General features: G+C 40.2%; 1 protein-coding gene across 1 annotated transcript in view; it reads right to left on the bottom strand.

Moving 5' to 3' along the window:
- Positions 1-21,623, bottom strand: part of itga3b (integrin, alpha 3b) — a 164,211-nt gene that overhangs the window by 48,500 nt on the left and 94,088 nt on the right. The window contains exons 6-8 of the mRNA XM_060849050.1: positions 19,363-19,570; positions 12,608-12,801; positions 4,283-4,371 (exon numbers count right to left, since the gene is read on the bottom strand). Of these exons, the coding sequence (XP_060705033.1) occupies positions 4,283-4,371; positions 12,608-12,801; positions 19,363-19,570 (491 nt within the window). The remainder of the gene's footprint in view (positions 1-4,282; positions 4,372-12,607; positions 12,802-19,362; positions 19,571-21,623) is intronic.

Below are 21,623 nucleotides of genomic sequence, written 5' to 3'. Positions count from 1 at the left end.
GCTTTTCTGATGACGTAGCAGGAGGGACTTTAAACCAGAAGGCCAAGTTTTCAAGAGCTCTGTGGTTTACTAACTTCATGTGGGAAAGAGAGGGAATCCAGAGACACCACTGTGTTAGCAGAACTAAAACTGACATCAAATAAAGCACTCAGGAACTCAAGATCATCAGCCAGGCAAGGCACTCATTCTCTGACATTCTCATGTACTTAATAATTTCCTTCAAAGAGAACTCCAAGCAACTGGCATTTTGTCAACAAAACCGCACAGCAATAGATTGCTGATGGGCAAGACTCAGCCAAACCTTCAATGAAACTCTTCAATGAAGCAATCAGATGTCTTGATTGTAGGAATGGCTATTTTTTCCCTATCTGGAAATCTATTTCTATTTACCAAGACTCCCAACTTGCCCAGAAATTCTTGCCCTGCAAAGGTTATGTCCAGATTCAAGTTCCAGTCTACCTCTGCTAATCAATCAGAAGAAGATAATTTGTCAGGGATAAGCAAAAATTGAATTGCCATTCTCAATGGTCTTTATCACAAATGCAGAGAGCCTGAATTTATGCCCCAATACTTGCTTGCAATAGGAGAGTACTAGTAATGATGGGAATATATTGAGATCAAGACGACATCGCTTTGAAACAAAGTGTAATGATGATGGAGGAGGACGATAGAAAAGCTGCTCCAGTCAGTTGTCTTTAGTAAATTTCTATTTTTTTTGTAGATTATAGAAAAGTGTAGCTGTGAAGTAAGCGGGAATTTTCCTTTTACTTGTGTTCCTCAACAGGTCTTTGATCTATATACGTTGACCTCAATAACATCCAACATTTTGGAGTTGTCGCTAAAGCTGAAGTTTGGAAACCAGAGAGAGAAATGTTTAGAATAGAATTTTAAAAACTGAATAAACAAGTCAATAGAAGTATTTGTATTTAAAGAAGGTCTTCCAATAATGACCTGAACACTTCATAGTTAATTAAGTTCATTAGCCATAACTGTAATGTCAGGCAATACAACTATCAATACATTAACATGATTTTTAGGTACCAATGAGATAAATGATCCAATAAATGCTTCTGAATGACGTTGGCAAGACAAAATGTGGGCCAAGATACCAGGAAATTCACCTGTTCTTCTTTGGATAGTAGTAGTTTTATGTTCTACTTGGGAAGATAGAGGACCTCATCTCATTGGCAGCATTCCATCAGTACTGCACTGAATAATCTTCTGATTCAAAGGCAAGTACATTAAGTCTGAGCCATCACTGACACCAAGGCTGTCTTTTAACAAAAGGTTTAGAAGTATTGCCCTGGATTATTACCTCCTCTGGGGAGGAAGGCAAACAGAGCAACAGGCGCTTTCAGAATCGAAAATTTAGATTGTGTATAAATAGTTTAACATACACACTTACATGCACATCTAAATACATTTCACATCTCCCCCTCCCCACTCCAAAAATTGTTGTCACTGAGCGTAAATCATTAACTCTGTTTCTCTCTCCTCAGACCTGCTGAGTTTCATCACTTCTTTCTGTTTTTACTGTGAATGTATAAATGATCAAATATCTTCATTGATATGATAATTTAAATTATGTCTGAATTTGCAATCCTCTATTTCTTTAGGATTGTTTTTCTCCTCTTTGAAGTGCTTCCTTGGTTGTAAACATCTGATGCTTTGCTCTAAAGCCCCTTTGAAAGTCTCTGGAATATCTATCAGGATATAGAGGTACCGGTGTATGACTGGGGTGAACAAAGTTAAAAGTCACACAACACCAGGTTATAGTCCAACAGATTTATTTGGAAGTACTAGTTTTCGGAGCACTACTCTGTCATTGGGTAGCTGTGGAGCAGGATCATAAGACACAGAATTTATAGCAAAAGATCACAGTGTTTTGCATGCTACAGATACTATAACCTGGTATTGTGTGACTTTTAACTTTGTCTACTAGGAGGCAGACAACAGTGCCTTAATTGTGCTTCCTATTTCATTCTGATTCTCCTTACTTTGTGGCCCAAGTCCTAATTTTGTGATGTGCCTATGCCACTGTTGCTGAGATGAAGATCAAATCTCTTTCTCTGCTCTTTGGCCCAGGTCACCAATTGCTGCAGTTTTAGCTTCTTATTGATCACTGCAAAGATGAGCTGTGATGGGGCTCAATAATAGATATCCTGTATTCTGCTCAGTTAGTTCCTCATTAAAACCTCAGATCGTTCCCTGTTTCAAATCTGTAAAAGTTATTTGCAGTGCTTAAGCCACATGTGATAAAAAAAAGTTACTTTTTCACAACCCAGAAACATCACAAAGCATTTGACAAGCAATGACTTGCTTCGGTTGTTGTCATGTAGGTAGTACAGAATCCATTATGTACATTGTGGTCTCTGATGAACAGCAGTAAAATTAATATCTATTAAATAACTACCTCCCCCGACTGCACCTTCCCAACTTGCAAATTCAACCACTGCAAAAGACAAGGGCAGCAGATGCGCAGGACCACCATTTAAAAGTTTCCCTCCAAGACATACACCATCCTGACTTGGAAATATATCACCATTCCTTCACTGTTGCCTGGTCAAAATCCCAGAAATGCTTTTCTAATAGTCATGCTGGTGTCCCTACATCCCCAAGACTGCAACAGTTCAATAAGCAGCTCACCACTATCTGTCTATGGACAGTGCTGGCCCATCTAGAAACATTTGTGAATGAAAATAACTGAAATAATTAACTAGACAATCTACCTTCGGTAGTACCAGGAGGTGAAAGAAAGTTGGCTAGGAAACCATGGCTCTATATTCTTTTTAGAACAAAGTTTTTTAATACTTGGATCGCTCGATAAATGTCAGGCTGAGCTTCAGTTCAGTATCTTTGGGAATTCAGCATGCCCTCAACTACCCACTGGAGGGTCACCTTAGATTATGTGCTGAAGTTGTGGTGAACTGGTTGAACCCACAACCTTCTGACTTGAAGGTTACAATATTGTCAGCCATGCCAAACTTAAAAGCCCATCAATGGAAAAGAATGGAAATCAAAGAATTCTTTTTAATATTCTAGCAACCACCTAATGAGTGACAGTTATAACAAGCAATTTTACTGGAAGCAATATTGTTATTGAGCCTAAATGTCTTTACACAGTCCTGTAGCATGAGGCCCTAGACAACAATCAAGAATCCCCGCACATCTGTTCCCCCAACACAGAGAATACCAAAGGCTAACAACATCCAGCATCATCCCATCTAACTCAGCCATATCAATGGGGACTTGAAATTAAATCTGGAACCAACGATAAATATAGCAGCTACCCATAAAGCCACCTGGTACAACATTTTTGCAATTACCTCTTTCTTTCTTTTAAACTTGGATCAGCCTAAAACATGAATTTTATTTTTAAAAATCCTTTCATAGGACTTGAGCATTGTTGGTAAGGCCAGCATTTCTTGAAAATCTCTAATTGCCTTCAAACTGAGTGGCTTGCTAGACCATTTCAGAAGGCAATTTAGAGATTAAATTAGATTCCCTACAGTGTGGAGACAGGCCCTTCAGCCCAACAAGGCCAAACTGCCTCTCCAAAGAGAACCCACCCAGACCTATTTCTCTCTGACTAATGGACAATTTAGCGTAGCTAATTCACTTGGTCTGCACATCTTAGGACTGTGGGAGGAAACCCACGCAGACACAGGGAGAATGTGCAAACTCCACACAAATAGTTGCCCAAGGCTGGAATCAATCCTGGATCCCTGGTACTTGGAGGCAGCAGTGATAACCACTGAGCCACCCCGCCACCCCAACTACATTGTTTGGACCAAGAATGGCATATAGGCCAGACCAGGTAAGGACTGCAGATTTCCTTTCCTAGAGGATGTTCATATGGTAAGCTAATTACCAAGTTTAGCTGACAATTCCAGATTTTAATTAATTGGAATTAAATTGCACCAGCTGCCTCAGTGGAATTTGAATCTATGTCTCTAAAACATTAACCTGTGCCTCTGAATTAATAGTCTCCCCCTGAGTGATTGCATACTCAGAAGAAACGCCCTTGCCCAGAGAATAGAGTGTGTAGAGCTTGCTACATAGGTGTACTTAAGGCAAACAGTACCCAAAGGGAATCTAGATCATTGTACAACGGAGAGGGGGATAGGAAAATCTGTTCCACTCATACTGCACATTAAAATTCGATGAGGACACAGGATGCTCAGGAGAGGCATCAACACCAGCATGAGCTGGTTGAGTCAATAGCCAGTTACGGTTCTAAATTTTATGTGACTATAGTCTCATAGTTCCAAAAAGGTCATACCTGAATAGGTTCAGGATTCAGTCCATCCTTGCTGCCGTGGTAAATGAAAAGCTTGCCAGGACCATCATATGGAGCTCCAATGGCAATATCTGTGGAAAGAAAACCTTTGCATTTGAACAGTCCTTAACCCTGCAGTCAAATGGGAAAATTCTCACAAATATACATGATGATTCACCGGACCAGGATTGCCTGGCAGTTCAAGCATCACAGGAATTTGGCGTTGTTTCTCCGTTTCCCCATTGTGCTAATTATTTGAAAAGGATTATATTTATGAACATCTTATCCTCTGGAATGGAACTGGGCAATTAATTATGGTGACTGAGCAAGGAAAATTCACTTAATAAGAGGGATTACAGGATTTCTACCTCTGTGAAGGGGATTATTTTCAGCTTCATTCTGTCCATACACATCAGTTGTCTTCTGAAGGAATGATTAAAAGATTTTGTAAGACGAGATTGCAAGTACTTGAGGGATAGATTTACAGATCACAATCTTTTTCCAGACTATAAGTTTGAGGCAGTTCACAATCTTCCTCATTTACTTCACAATAAATGACACCAAATGGGACTAGCTGTGACTTTCTCTTGTACCTGCTATTGGGTTGTACTTTGGTCATAGCTGAAATTGATAAATCAGTCTGGACTTCAGCTCTGAGCAGGACAGTGAAATGCATTTCAAAGGGTGGTGTGTTCAGACAGGGTCTGTGCAGCTAAATAGGGGGAGGCAGTGGTGTAGCAGTAGTATCACAAGCCAGAACTCCAGGCTAACGTCCTGGGAATGTGAGTTTAAATCCCACCAAGGCAGACGGTGAAATGTGAATTCAATAAGAAGTCCACTTCAATTCACTGATGTTCATTTTGGGAAGAGAATCAAACCAACAGCAATGGAGGAAAATTCATCCAGATGTCCTGCTTAGTACACATTGAATATCTGCTGACAAAATGAAAATTGGTGGATGTTGGATCAGACAACAGAAAAATCAGGCACACCTGTACTTCCTCATACTCTCGTGCTCAGTACTCACTATCCAGATTCCGAAAGCCACTTAGGAACGACAATGGTGACTGCCTGTGAAATCATATTGCAATGAGGACTTGATACCTTCAGATGAGAAGGGAAGGAAAAAGTGGATGTTTGCAAAAATTATTTCCTGGAGGGCTAACGCAGTGTCAGAATCAGTTTGAATTCTCTTGCAGGTGTAAAACAAAGTTTGGCCAGTTGCTGCTGAGATTCTATGTCATGTCATTTAGACTGGAGTCACATAGACTTTGCACTTTGACAACGGGAAATTAATGGACCCAGAACTTAATCATGATCATAATTTCATAATAAGTTGACAATGTTGCATAAGACCCATTGGCTAAACTGAGTGTGACTGCTGCAGCGGTGCACTGAACTGCTCTGAAACTGGGCATAAGCTATCTATTTTGGGACATGGTTAGAGGCTTATTATGTCATTGGCTGTGCTTTTACTACTATACTGGCAATGTCGGTGATGTCAAGAGTAACTCACCCATCTCGCCATCACATTAATACTGATTTTCTCGAACAGAAATTGCTGAATAACTCTATTTGGTTGAACTCTCTCTCAATGGATCAGAACAGGCTTCAATGTAACTATGAGCAAAAATGTGTTGTTTTCCTTATATTGACACAAAGTGTCAATAAGAAAGAGAAAAAAGCAAACATATCCGCTAACAGATCTCAATACTCTCCTGGCTTTTAAACAAGACAACCTTCAAAGGACAAAATGTAAATAAATCCTTCACCTCAACAAACAGAAATCTCTGCTTTTCTTCAGTCATTGTGAACAGCAACCTTTGACTTTGAAGCAACCATTGCATATTCACTCTTATAGATGTTGTCCCACAACTAAATACATCCAGAGCAGAACTGTTTTGACCTCTGTTCATTTCAGTCAATTATTTCCTTCCTGGTGAAGTTATACTAAGATCTAGTGCTCCAGACTGGCTAAAAATGAATGAATCCAAACTGTTGGATTGAGAAGAGCAGAGTGGGCAATAACACATTGAAAGCTCCCTGCTGAAATGTGCCAACAATATTTTTTCTTTAACTGTGACAGAGAACAGCTGGTATGATGCAGAAATAGCAGAAGGGAAGATAAATATTGGTGTGGCAGTTAGAAACACACTGTCAAGTGATCATGGTATAATCTGGTTCGGTTGCACCATTATGACTGCTCAGAACTGTGGATCGGGGACAAGTGAAAGTCACGGCTCAGCTACAACCTGAGAGCAGGCAGAAGGGAAACTCGCAGTTCGTCCCAGTCTGGGCCTTTGCTGATGTACAAGGTCTTCCCATGCCCTGTTACAGAAACGGACATGGCTGAACAGCAGAGAGAAAGGATGACAAATTAACAGCACTGGAGGTAACATTTCAAACACTTCGATGCCACATTTCGAAAAGATCAGAGAAGTTCTTCCTCAAAAAAAAATAAGTGGGTATGCCAGGTTCTGTCCAGAATTCATGTCCCATTGAGCAAAGTTCAGGAATACCTGGCTTTGAAAGATGTAATTGTTAGCAGGTCATTAATTAGAGAGAAACCTCAGACCTCCTCCTGTTTTTCATTAATAAAGGAATTTCACCCCACCAGATGTTGAGCCAAATGTAAACCTCCAAGGTGCAGTGAAAGCCATATCATTCTGAGAATAGGTTACTTTGTAAAAGCTGTTGCAGAAACCACAAGAGAATTGTCTCTTACACTTCAGTAAAGGCAGTTTAATAATGCGGTGCTCTGTGACACTTTGGAATGTTTAAAGTGACAATATTCTGCACTGTACCCACACCCCCCCCCCCAACCTCCACCCCTTTGATCCTTTAACAATGGAGACATTCATGTGCTGCCTGGGTGAAAGATCACCAGTTCCTGTCACAGACAGTAATGCAATCAGCATTTGAAGGAACATTCAGCCATCTGAACTTCTCCAACAGAGTGAGATACCACAAACTGTAGCTGTCAGGATTTTTTCTTAGGACAGCAACCAGAGCTTGTGTATGGAGCACACCTGTCAACACAAGAGGCAGATTACAAATTCACTATCATTTTCTGACTGTTGCCTAACATTAACGATCTGGATTTTAATTAAACACAAAACCCACACGATGTAACAATGTTGAAAGTGCTAATTTAGGCTCATAAGTCTATGAATATCTCTAATAATCAGGTTTTGTTGGAAGCAGTGGGGGCAATATTTGTGAAAGTTTTTCTCTGGGCACTCAGTATAGCAGAAAGTGAAACCTGTTTATAGAAAAGTTTACTCCAGTGGCCCTCTCTTATTGGTTGAATTTTTAGAAGTTTAATCTCTGACCTCTGATCAGATGATGTTTGATCATGTGACACATGCCCGTTGATTGATTGATTCTGGCATTTGCCTGATAACATTTGGGTTTCTCAGTGTCCAGTTATAGAGAGGAAGGGGCACAGTCAGAAAGACAGAATTAAAGCCAAAGGTAGATAAGCTGTCATCTTACTGGATACGCACTGAATAGCAGAGCAGGCTCAAGGGGCCCAATGGCCTACTCCTGTCCCTAATTTCTTTGTTCTTTTGTCACTTATGTTTTATGCCAACAGTTGATATGTGTGAACCAGAAAATTCAACCTTCAAGTATGAAGCTCTATGCTTTCCTTATTGCTAATCATGGCTTGAAAGACATTTATTCTGAAAACAATATATTGACAGTTACATCGTGACATGACAGGGAACCAGAGCCATACGAAAAATCAAATAAATCTATTTGTATCTTTTTTGACTGATAAATTATAAAACCTCCACACTATTCAGGCAAGAGTACACTTCACTGCTGAATCAGATCATGGCTGATCATCTATTTCAAAGCTACTTGCCCATGCTCTCCCTACATCCCTTGGCGTTCGGAAATGTATTGAATTCTGATTGAACAAGCTCAGTCATTGAGCTTCCACAGCTCTCTGGAGTAGAAAATTTCAAAGACTCATCATAGTTTAAATGAAGAAATTCCTCCTCACTTCAGTATTAAATGACCCATCCCCTTGCTTGGGTCCCTTGCTTCAACACCAGGGTAACCATCCTACTTACATCAACCCTGTCATGCTCCTGAATGAATTTTATAAGTTTCAATGAGATTACTTTTCATTCTTTAACAGTCGAGAGAATACCAGGTCCAGTTTTCTTAATCTCTTGTTAATACATAAATATGGATTAGTTGGAATAATGGTGACCATGGCAACTATTGATGATGGCTGTGAAAACTCATTAAGTTCATTAACTGGTCCAAAGAAAATCTGTCACCCTTAGCCTGGTCTGGCCCATGTGTGACTCTGGACCAACAGCAATATTGGTGACTCTTAAATGCCTTCTGAAAAGGCAACTAAGTTTAAGGATAATTAAAGATTGGCAACAAATGCTGGCCCTCTCATGATGCCCTCATTCCATAAAATAATAAAGGAAAACAAAAATTCATACTTTCCCTGCTGTGTAAAGTTGGTGGTATGTGTGTACATAAGTCAATGCAAGGCAAGTTTCTGAAATAAATGTCTTTCTTAGAAATGGGAATTCTTTTCCCAACATCCACAACAGCGGAGAAACTGTTCTATCCCTGAGGCTGAAGGGGATATGTGTGTGTTCAGATGAGGTGATGATCGTGACTTTCTTTGGACCATCTGTTCAAATAAAATTGCCCCCAAAAGACACTGGTGAGGTAAGTTCAAACAGCTCTGAGATCAAGTGGTATCAACAGATTATTTATAATGTTGACAAGAGTATGACATGCAGTGGACTGCAGACAGACATTCTCATACTCCCTTTACAGAGCCAGGTCAAGAGCGAACTCAGTCAACACTGAGCCAGTCTGTAACTGGAAGTGCTGGAAAATGGATTCACAAAACAAGTTTCAAAAAAGCTTTGGTACAGCACACTATTTACGTCGACTGAGATGTGAAATTTCTGTGAGAATTTATCCCAGGAAATCATTCTCTTTCCAGAATCAACCCCTTGCCAAGGTTGCTACAAATAGTGTCAACTTAACAAACTCCAAACGGAGTCTACATAGGCCCGGAACAACTAAAATCAGACTCCAGAGTAGACAGTTCCTGAATCCTATAGAGTTATTTTAAAGAGAGAGCTGCACATTTCAATAGCTAACTATTGTTGCAGATCATACTGAATCACACATCTGATCTTGAAATGAATTTATCTGGTTTGATTTTGGTAGACATAAAAAAAAATTCTCTCCATACAATGGGTTAACTCAGCTGCCAATCACCTTTAATTACGCAAGTAACATCAACTCGCCAACAGATGTCACTGTTTCCTTCTCTGCAATTAAAACTTCAACAGTGATAGAGAAGGTCAGATCTGTGCAGGTCTCACTGATACACCATTATGAGTTATCTTCACTGTACGATAACAGTTTCCGTTAAAATTGTGGATGGGCCTTGTCAGTGACATTCAGAGCCTTGGAACGAATAAATGAAAAATAAAGAGTTTCTAGGAGTTGTGAACATTGAATACAATATTAACCTTAGCTTTCCAGTCAAAACTTCAGTTAATTTACAAATACGGAATTCAATTTTAGGTGTGCATTTTTAAAAATGGCATTTTGATGCCAGAAGTAGCCTTACTGTCAAAAAATAAAGCATTCAAAACTCTCAGATTCTGGGGGAGTTGGCCTATCAAGCTCAAATGAGAGAAATTTAACAGACTACATCAAGTGGAGTGGAGATTGTCATTGCAGACAGTGGAAAATAGATATCTATATTTGCTATGCTGTGGTTGTAAGTCACTTCTACACACTGCTCTGGTGGAAGTTTGACTCGAGTTCAACATGCTGTGGCTTAACATGGAGCCCTGTGCAGAAATCAGCAAAGGCAAGATTAAATTTGTGATTCCTACCGCACTTTTAAACCCACATACCAAACTATGTCTTCTATTTCAAACTCTGATATACCTTTTCTTACATTATACACAGTAAATACACAATATTTGCTGAAATAAGCAATGTTAAAAAAAGTTAATGACGAGGGAATTGCTGAGATATTCCTGCAAGAGTATGCAGAAAACTCAGAGAGATATGTAACTCAAGTGCACTAGATTGTTCAGAGCAATGGAAATCTTAAAAGTTTTGTGGTGCTAGGGTGCAGAGACCGAGACACGAGAGTACAGGTTGGAAGGAGCCCTGTGAACTACTTATTTTCCCACGTGGAGCAAATGATCTTGCTGCCAGAGGGGAGGTTTGCTTGATGGGATCACAAGTGGTGAAGTTGGGCATCATATGAGCAAAATGATGACTTTTATTCCAAATCATCGGATTAACAGTTCACTTTTACAAAGGAAATATTTCCAAGAAGAACCAATGGCCTAAAGCAAGCAGCTGAATAGTTTGGAGGGAGAAAGAAAATACTGAGTACACCTCTTCTGCACACCCAGTCTGCCAGAGATCATTCTGCCGCAAATCATTCCTGCTCCATCATACACTACTAACCCTCTCATCCCCTGCTCAATCTGGAGGAGACTATTCTCCCTCCCTCAAACTGGAGGCTCTCATATGAACAGCAACTGCAGCACAGTGCAGTAATGGGTCAGTAACGTCTCTGACTGCATCCTGCCAATTTGATAGACTGATTAGTACAATTAAGTGGAAAGTTACAGATCAAATAGTCAGGCAAATGTAATGCAATGGTGAAGATTCCAGTCCCTTACCAACAGGATTACAACAGAGCCATGTATGAAGGCACTCAATAACCACCAGATGGAGTCATCATTCCTAAATACATTCAATGTACACTTTTGAAAAAGATAACACTGCACAAGATATATAAAGAACAAACAATAGGAAAACACACACCTTGAACCACTAGGCATGTATTTACAGATGAGCGGGTGAGCTGAACCTGCATTGCCTGAACAATATTATATGTTCACAGCAGATATGAATGTTGCATTTCCCACCAGAAGTACTGAGGATTACAAAAATAAGGAAATACCACATGGCTTTTAAACAAATTATGCAATGACATTACACTGATACTCCAGTGGCATTACACTGATACTCCAATGGCATTACACTGATACTCCAATGGCATTACACTGATACTCCAGTGGCATTACACTGATACTCCAGTGGCATTACACTGATACTCCAGTGGCATTACACTGATACTCCAGTGGCACTACACTAATACTCCAATGGCATTACACTGATACTCCAATGGCATTACACTGATTCTCCAGTGGCACTACACTAATATTCCAGTGGCATTACACTGATACTCCAATGGCATTACACTGATACTCCGGAGGCATTACACTGATACTCCAGTGGCACTATACTAATACTCCAATGGCATTACACTGATACTCCAATAGCATTACACTGATACTCCAGTGGCATTACACTGATACTCCAGTGGCATTACACTGATACTCCAATGCTGTGTTGAGGAACTCTGACATGCCATCCTTTGGCAGCAATTTAAAACTAAGGCTCAATCTGAGCATTTAGGTCACTCTAGTGATATCAACATAGCATGGAGCAAGAACAGAATTCTCCAAAGAAAGAACGTTGGCCAAAAGACCAACCTACAACACTGACAAAAACAAAGCCAATAATTCTCATTCGTTTCTACGGGATTTGATCTAGAATGTGTGCACCAACTGTCTTTACATGAAAAGTTAATGCACTTCAACAGTTATTCATTGTATATGATGGCTTGTCAGAACATCTCAAAGTTTAACCATTTTCAAGGTTCACTATCTTGGCATTAGTGCATAGAACTCTTATCCATCTTAGCCTTAAACTAAGGCTCTGGGATTGATTACATTGTTTGTTTTGGACATGAACACAGCCATTTTGCACTATCAGACAGAACGAACAGCCATCTGGTGAGGTGTCAAAGAAAATTCTCCAAGGATCCTCTGTTCCCATTGAAGCAAAATGAACCTCGTTGGAAAGTTTAGGTACATGAAGACTTTACTACTGAACACTATTCCCCTTGCACAATGCACAAACACCCCTTGACACAGGGGCAGGCAAGAAATATCACTTTCCCCACTCCACTGGAATTTACAGTCACAGTAAATGTGAGGGAATCTTGGTTGAACTGATATGTGTCTTGCCTCCTAGCGCTCAGGTAGGAATAAGGTTTTCTCTCCTTTTCGGGTCCTGTAAATTTGGCCACATGATTGGCATTCTCACTGAGAGGATCAAGGTTTCTGAACTTAGCCCGGATAGTTTGGTCTCCCTGAATTTCCCCCGATGGGCATTCCAAGGACAGATGCAGTATAAAGTTGAAGTATTTCATTTCAAGTAGTTCATGAATCGTCTCACCTTGAAATCCATCTTGATTAATGTCTCCAATAGTGTTGATGGCATAACCAAACATGGAATCCTTTGAGCCATTTATTACCAGGTTGGGTTCCACTGAGAACTGTCCTGCCTCATTCATGTAAATATACACAGCGCCACTGATCTCCTTCTTCTGATCAAAGTAGTGAGGAGCTCCGACAATTATGTCTTTCCAACTATTTGGTAAAACAAAACAAATCACTTCATTAAAAATACATACCTATAAAGTAATTAGACCTATGCAACTTCTGGCTAGCCTGGCACAAACATTATAGTTTGTTAATCAGATGAGAAAATAAGGTACAATAAGTCTTAAATCTTCAATATTTCATTACAGGAGAATATTACACGCTTATTTAACCTGCACTACATGATGGGGGATAGAAGAATTGTCAAAACATTCTGAAAGGTACAATCATTAACTGGATTATCAATTGTTATGCGCCATCTGATACTGTTCTCAAAGAAAATCCAGCTCTCATTACATTCCATTAACTGAGAAGACGTCCTCTATCAGATAGTGGACAAGATAGTAAATGTTGTGGTTCTCGTGCTTTGAGGTTGTACTGTCCATCTTAAGCTCATCAATAAAATATTTATTTTTCTATTTTGTTGCAGTCTGGTCATAAAAGTAATTTATGAAATTGTGAGAAAAGCAAGCCACTGAAAGAGAAAACCAACAACCAAAATATAAATCAAACGTGACTGAACATGTTTATGAGACTGAAGTAGACACAATAAACAGACAGCGAAGCACAAAGGCTGGAGAGTCGAGTCTATTAACCTTAACAGTGACTCGGTTTGCACTGCAATTGCACCGAATATCAACTGAAATGTCCTTGATGATGTTGTGGAGGACAATTTATCAGATCCAAAGAAAGCATTATTTATTAGTTGTTATGCCTGCCCTAGGTCTTGCGTCAGTAAAATGTTGCAACTCCTTTCTGCAGACATGCTAGACAAAATATTCCTCAATGGACATCATTTTGGCTTTGTGCACTTGTTAAATCACAGCAGCTCAAAGTTTCTGTCCTCCATATTATTTGCATGGTTCTGGTGATGTTTAGACACTCACCCAGTACTCCAGGGGCCCAGACTGATGACTTGGGGCCATGGATGCAAATCCCACAACAGCGGCTTATGTAATTCAAATTAAAATCTGATTTTGTTTTAAAATTGAAGATTTGTCCCAGTAAGGATGACCATAAAACTATTGTCATTTGTTATAAAAACCCATCTAGTTTACTAATGTCCTTAAGGGCCATCCTTATCTGATCTAATCTATGTGTGACTCTAGATCCACAGCAATGTATTTGACTCTTAACTGTTCTAAAGGGAATTATTGATGGGGGACAAATGCTAGGCTTGCCAGGGATGCATATATCCCATGGGTGAATAAAAAAAGAATAGAATACTCCTAGCTGGGCATCTGTACATTGGCAGGAAGCAATGGAGCACACGTGAAACCTGCACGCTGAGTTGCACAAAAGTTCTGTCCTGACAAATAAATAAACTTCACATGAGAACTAGCCCCTGTTTGACAGTCTATTGGATAGAGTTTAGAAAATCAATTCAATGTTCAAGTAAATTGCATGATACACAGGCCTACATGCATATCGTACTGATAAAAACCCAGGAAAATAATTGATCAATTTGTAAGTAGGCACCAGTGCAATGCACAGAAATGATTTCCCTGCAGCTAACTATGGAACTGGTCATTGCATCCACATCCATTATTGTTCTCTGAAAGACACTCAGAGTCATGGAGCCAGTGTCGTACAGTACTGAAACACCTGTCAGTCTAACTTGCCCATGCTGACCAGATATCATCTAGTCCCATTTGCCAGCATTTGGCCCACATCCCTCTAAACCTTTCCTAGTCAAGCACCCATCCAGATGCATTTGTAATCATACCAGCCTCCACTACTTCCTCTGACAGTTCTTCTAAACAAACGCAAAAAATACATCTTTAGTGTACAGCTAGAAGGATGCAAGTTCAGAGCAATTGTAGCAGGCCAGCAGCATTTGCAAGTGCTTGAACCTGAATCAAATGTTGTATCCATCAATTTGGATAGTGCTACATAAGAAAGTTTGTATGAGGTGTGGCTTGTTTCACTCACCAAGACAGTGCTGAGTATTTTGTGACAGGTGCAGGCTTTATTCTACAAGGATTTCTTGCACATTTTAGGCAATAACTTAGAGAAATCCAATATGTGAAGAAGAGCCAATCAAGGAATAATGCCAAATAAAAGTTTCTAAAATTCTGTCCACAACATGCAAGCAGGTCAGTAAAGTCCAAGAAGTAACTGCAATATTACAGCTGACCCAGTCAGACACTTTATGTGGAAAACCTTACACATCTCAAGAAAGGCTTCAGAAAAGCTGCAGCTTTTACCTTCTTCCTAGTGATCTATTCTCAAAGGAATGAACATGCACTATGTATCTATGCACATATCATTCCTTTACGCATCTTACATAAGATGTACTCAGGAAATTGTTACTGTGTGGTACAGTTAAACTAACTGCTTAGAAGAAGTCAGCTATCACTTGCTTTGGCATTTTCCATCTTAAATATTATTATGGAACCTTAGGATGAACACTGGAACCTTTACATTATTGATGCAGATAGACCACGTATTATTGGTGTAGTGGCCTGAACAGATTTACATATAATCATCTACAAGGGGACAAATCCATTATTTGCTGAGCCAATTATTCAGGAACCCCAACATCAATCTCAGAGTTTTCGGTCATAGTTGAGCTGAGCAGATTCAGCAAGCTATGTCACATGATGATCACTTGGAACTGTTCAAGATGATCATAGGCACGTGACCTCAACACATCCAACCATTCCCTGAGCTAATCTCCATGATGGCATTCTTCAAATGCAAACAAATCGTAATTTCACAAGCTGTTCTTATTATTCATTCATGGGATGCAGGCGTTGCTGGCTGGCCAGCATTTATTGCCTGCTCCTAGTTGCCCTTGAGAAAGTGGAGAGGAGCTGCTTTCTTGAACTGCTGCAGTCCATGTGCTGTGGGTTGACCCGCAATGTCTTTAGGGGGAATTTCAGGATTTTGACTCAGTGATAGTAAAGCAACGATGATATAGTTCTAAGTTAGGATGATGAGTGACTTGGAGGGGAACTTGAAGGGGGTGGTGTTGGCTTATATTTGCTGCTCTTGTGCTTCTAGATGGAAGTGGTCATGGGTTTGGAAGAATCTTTGGTGGATTTCTGCAGTGCATTTCGTAGATAGTACACATTGCTGCTATTGAGTGTCGGTAGTGGAGGGACTGGATGTTTGTGGATGTGGTGCCAGTCAAGTGGGCTGTTTTGTTCTGGATGGTGTCAAGCTTCTTGAGTGTTATTGGAGCTTTACTCATCCAAGCAAGTGGGAGAGTATTCCATCTGCCTCCTGACTTGTGCCTTGTAGATGGTGTACAGTCGGGAGGTGAATTACTCGCTACATTATTCCAAGCCTCTGACACACCCTTGTAGCTACTGTGTTTATTTGGTAAGTACAGTTGAATTTCTGGTCAATGGTAACCCTAAGGATATTGACAGTGGGGGATTCAGTGATGGTAACATCACTGAATATCAAAGGACGGTAGTTAGATCGTCTCTTCTTGGTGATGAGGTAGCTTGGTGTTTATGTGACGCGCATGTTACTGATCAGTTGAAGCCTGGATTTTCTCCAGATTTTGTTGCATTTGAACATGGGCTGTTTCAGTATTTTTAGATTAGATTACTTACAGTGTGGAAACAGGCCCTTCGGTCCAACAAGTCCACACCGGCCCGCCGAAGCGCAACCCACCCATACACCTACATTTAGGTTGCGCTAATCTAACACTACGGGCAATTTAACATGGCCAATTCACCTGGCCCACACATCTTTGGACTGTGGGAGCAAACCGGAGAACCTGGAGGAAACCCACGCAGACACGGGGAGAACGTGCAAACTCCACACAGTCAGTCGCCTGAGGCGGGAATTGAACCTGAGTCTCTGGCGCTGTGAGGCAGCAGTGCTAACCACTGTGCCACCGTGCCGCCCATCACGGTGTCTGAGGAGTCACAAATTGTGCTGAGCATTGTACAATCATCGGCAAACATCCCCACTTCTGACTTTATGATGGAGGGAGGGTCTGCATTTAGATCTGCTACATGCCTGACAAGAGCTCATTGACACTCGTTTCTGCTGGGTGCAGAAAATCATCCATCACTGTCAAGCAGTCATTATTCATTCGTGATGAATGCTGGTCATGATGCCAGCATTTGATTTTCATTATGGGGCAAACTCCAGCCTCTACTTGTTTCATTTATCCTCAAATGTTCTGACTGTGTATAAAAGCTCATGTTTAGTTTTGTCCAGTTACTTGTCTATAAATGATGTCCCTGTATTAGACAATGACATGATGCAGGTCTACAGCGAATGTCTGTCAAGGTAATGCTGACTTAAAGGATGTTTGGACAGGGTGTAGCTAAGGATGGGTATGGCCTGGTGGTCAAACAGCAACTACCATAAGGGTAACATGGGGTTGCATGTGTAAAGGAGTGTCAGCCATGTGTCATGTGTATCATGGCTTTGTGTCTGCTCTGCCATTACATTGCCTGTAAGGGGCAATACTAGACTGGCAACTCTGGTTGCATGGCAGTCTTGTAAAGACGGTGCTGACACCAGAGATCATGGTCTTCCAATGGCTATTCACTGAACAAGGAGTTGGTCCAGGAATCGTATGTGGCAAGATGAAGCGAAAGGGATGCCACAGTGAGGGGGAAGTAGTTACAAAGAAGAGTTTGCTAAGATGTGATGAGAAATCGCACAGGCTTTGCGATGGAAAGCTCTGCAAAAAAAACTCATGGCAACTGACACTTAGTCAAAAAACCTCAAGGCTGAGCCCAATATCTGCATCACTCCACATATTCATCCAGAAAAAGGTTCCCATTCTGTAGAGAAAAGGGAGGCATCGAATTCTGGCATAGATCCAGATCAGCTGTATCTTTAAAAGTTATATAACGTCATGACATGTGACTTTTTGATATAAAGCTACTTGCCTTGTCTTCAGTCACTCTCTCTCAAGTCAGTGTAGTCAGTCAGTTAAGTGTCTTCAATGTACAGTATTATCGGTAAACAGAGAACCCATATTATCTACATAAGTCTGTGACATTATAGCCTTGTAAAGAATTGTTGTTATAAATAAACTTCAATACATCTGTCTCACAAGAACCTCACTCAAACATACATAAAATCGCAAAATAGCTCAAGATTAAACAGGCTGTTCTGTAAAAATGCTCACAATGCTTTCAAATCATTATGAATTTTGAAATCTAAAGTTTTTTTTATATATTGCTCCCTTGCTACAAAAGACTGAGAAAACAAGAATTAGTTTTAAATCAACTCATTCAGACATGCTGTGACAGTACACTGGGGCAAATGGGACTTGAATCTGGACCTTCTGGACAAGAGGTAGGGACATGAACTCTGCACCACAAAATACTGCACATATACTACAGCTGTCAACTCAGACTTGGCTGGTTCGTAGTGTTTCTGCCTAATTTCAAACTGAGGATATTTAATGTGGGAGGTGAGTGTAATAATCAAAACACTACAGACTTATTGCAACAATATCCTTAGGTCAGGAGGTTCTAGCGATCCAAATCCTAAAGGGACATTTATTCAAGCATCCTATTTATGTAACAGTGGCTTTGATCAGCTGCTGCACAGGATGATTCCTGAGTCCACAGCTAAATTGTCTTTAGTTAGGCCCAATGTACAAACGTAATGAGAGTCTTGTGGCACAGTGGTTGCTCCACTATCTCTGGGCTAGAATGTCAGGATTCAAGATGCACTTGCCCGAGATGTGTCATAACACATCAGAATAGGTTGATGAAAAATATATGCGCAAATGCAAGGAAGTAGATATTTTCAAATGAGGCTGCTGTGTCTCGCCCACCAATATGCTGGCTACTGACAGATGTTCTTTTAACCATTGGCAACAAGGACAAAACTATTTTCTGCATTAAATTTGTTGCACAAGAGTAATATTTGAGCAAGATTAAACAGAATGCAGATTAACTAAATTATTAGATTGCAGAGTATCCATGTCTCAATTTCAAGTTTCAGATCATAAAGCTGTCCTCTAAAGTTGCATACCCATCATTCTATAGCTATTTTGAAGACTGCAGTTAAAAGATTGCCTCATTCTTCCATGTTTTTCAATTTAGGATACTAGTCACTTTAGTGGTTTTGCCTCTTAATCCCACATTTCCCCAAACTAAACACTTTAAACCCTCCCTCCAGAATGAGAACAGATATGTACAGCTCACTTCTCTGCTCACACAAACTGACAATCATTCTGAAATTCTTCTGTACAAATTACTTTCAAATAAAGCCATTTTTAAACACAATGCTTTTGTAGCTAATTATAATAAAGGGGCAGCTGCTGCCATTTAAAAACTTGAGATTTAGGTCACTGAATTCATACATCTCAGTGGTATAGTTTAGTTTGAACCCAATGGAAATTCAAAACAACCACAGAAGAATTGGATTGGGAAAGCCAGCATGACAAGAGATCCTCTTACAACACTATTCCCAGTGGATAATCGGTTTGGGTCTCTTTCTACCCACTTCAAGAACCCAAGTTCCCCAATTGGGAAAAGCAGTCTACACCATTCAAATCATAATGGTAATAAAGTTCAATGATGCATACAGCAAGGTTGCAAGCTCCATTTTACTTACCTATCATTATCAAGATCAGCAATAGCGACTGAACTCCCAAAGTAAGACCCTGTTTGACTTCCCATTATCATGTGCTCGATAGCTAATTCGTCGTCTGTGCTCTGTTTAAGAACAAACACCGCCCCTCTGTGATTATGACGGGGGCCACCTGCCACATAGCTGAACTTTGAGGGATGTGTGACTCTCGTTCCAGCAGTAAGTGAATATCCTATGGAAAGGTAAACTCAAGATTAGCAGTGAGATTATTGAGTAGGCTCTACATGGCTCAGTAGCTAGATTGTAAAAAGAAATTACAAATTCAAGGGACAAACTGTAATAACTTCAACTTGGGCACAGCAACTCGTTTCAGTTCATTTAAATGAAGAAGGTCTACATTAGCAACAAGAGGTCTCATTCTTACTGCATTCCACCAGCCCCTCCTGAACACCATGTTTGTCTACAGAGCGAGGGTGAACTTGTTTGTGATGCTCCAATGATTGACTAGTCAACCACTGCTTCTTATTGAAGGTCTACATTTGAAATGCATTTTCTTTCCTTAGGTTGGGAGGGCACCTACTAAGGAGGTGATACATTTTACAGAGTGTTGGAAGTGAATAAATTATCCACAAAATGGGGAAGAAAACTAGACAAAACCAATGTTGAAGCAAATAATTCAGCAACAGTAATGGATGAAGACTGAAATCACAACTGTCATCTATGCCACAGCATATGAAATCCAATGTGAACATCACATCAAGCCTGGATATCAAGCCTTGCTATTTTCCAGTCATCACAGCTGTTAACTTTTTTTTAATCAAAGTCTGCAAATTGCCCAATTTACTTGTCAGCAAGATCCAGGTTAATATAAAACACGGACCAAGTTTCTGCACTTAACAACACTACTATTTATTACAAATAAATAGATTCTAACAACAGACCAACAACCATGAATATAATATATGTTGACGTTCTCCATAAAGTTAAAACCCAAACAAGTTGCTTTCTGTTCCACATTTTCTTCTAAGTGAGGACAAATTAGGATGTGAAATTTTAGGATGCCACCACCTGTCTCTCTGTCTTAATGGGATTTCCTCTTTCCATTTCTCCTTTTCACAGAGCAGCTGGAACCCTCCACCTTGTGATTTGACTGAGAGCCACTGGCAAACCTACTGACTCAAGCAGGACCACTGATTCTCCCAGCACTTGAAAGGGAAATCAGAAGGTCTGAAGTCAATGGCCTCTTCTCAGCTCCCAAAATGAACAATTAAAATGAGGTGTCTTATGCCCCAGTTCATTTCTTTTTATTAAGAAGGCCATAACACTCCTTGAAGGACACTTACAATGTGGAGCAGAGTAAATGTTAAAAGGGTCGTTTAGCAGGCTTGCCTTCACTGCTCAGTCCTTTGAGTATAGGAGTTGGCAAATCATGTTGAGGTTGTACTGGACACTGGTGAGGCCTCTTCTGGAGTACTGTGTCCAGTTCTGGTTGCCTAGTTACACGATGGCTATTATTAAATGGGAGAGGGTTCAGAAGAGATTTACCAGGATGTTGCTGGGTAGGGAAGTCTTGAGTTATAAAACAAAAACTGGATAAGCTGGGAGCTTTTTGACTGGAACATAGGAGGCTGAGAGGTGATCTTGTAGATGTTTATAAAATCATGAGGGGCATAGATAGGGTAAATGATAGGTCCTTTTCCTGAGGACAGGGGATTTGAAGGTGACAGAGATTTTAAAAAGACATGAGGGGGCAAATATTTTCCACAGAGGGTGGTTTGCGTGTGGAATGAACTTCCTGAGAAAGTGGTGGAAGTGGGGACAATTACAATGTTTAAAAGACATTTGGATGGATACATAAATAAGAAAGGTTTGGAGGGACATAGGCCAAGAACAGGTAGGTGAGACTAGTTAAGTTTGGGATTATGTTCAGCATGGACTGGTTGGACTGAAGAGTCTGTTTCCATGCTCTATGACACTATATGGAGACAAATTGAGAATCATTCATTAGCTGATTCCATGTCCATGTAGACCTGCTGATTGGAGGAGAACCAAAATATTGCGGAACATGTTATTATGTGGAACCACTGCGAAGAAAAGGTGAGGCTGCAATGAATTTGATTTCAATCAAGTGGGTATATAGCGAAGATAGGATAATTTAATAAATTATGTTCTCTGCCACCCTCCAAAGTCAGGTACATTGATATAAAAAATAGCATTTGTCCCAACTCCAGATCACTCTTCAGTGAGTCATACTGGAGAAAACATGTAGATGGATAATGACAGAA

This window comes from Hemiscyllium ocellatum, chromosome 32, assembly GCF_020745735.1.
Source record: "Hemiscyllium ocellatum isolate sHemOce1 chromosome 32, sHemOce1.pat.X.cur, whole genome shotgun sequence".
In the NCBI taxonomy this organism is placed as follows: Eukaryota; Metazoa; Chordata; class Chondrichthyes; order Orectolobiformes; family Hemiscylliidae; genus Hemiscyllium; species Hemiscyllium ocellatum.
Note: the sequence above shows the minus strand (reverse complement) of the source record. Positions and strands in the feature narration are given on the sequence as shown.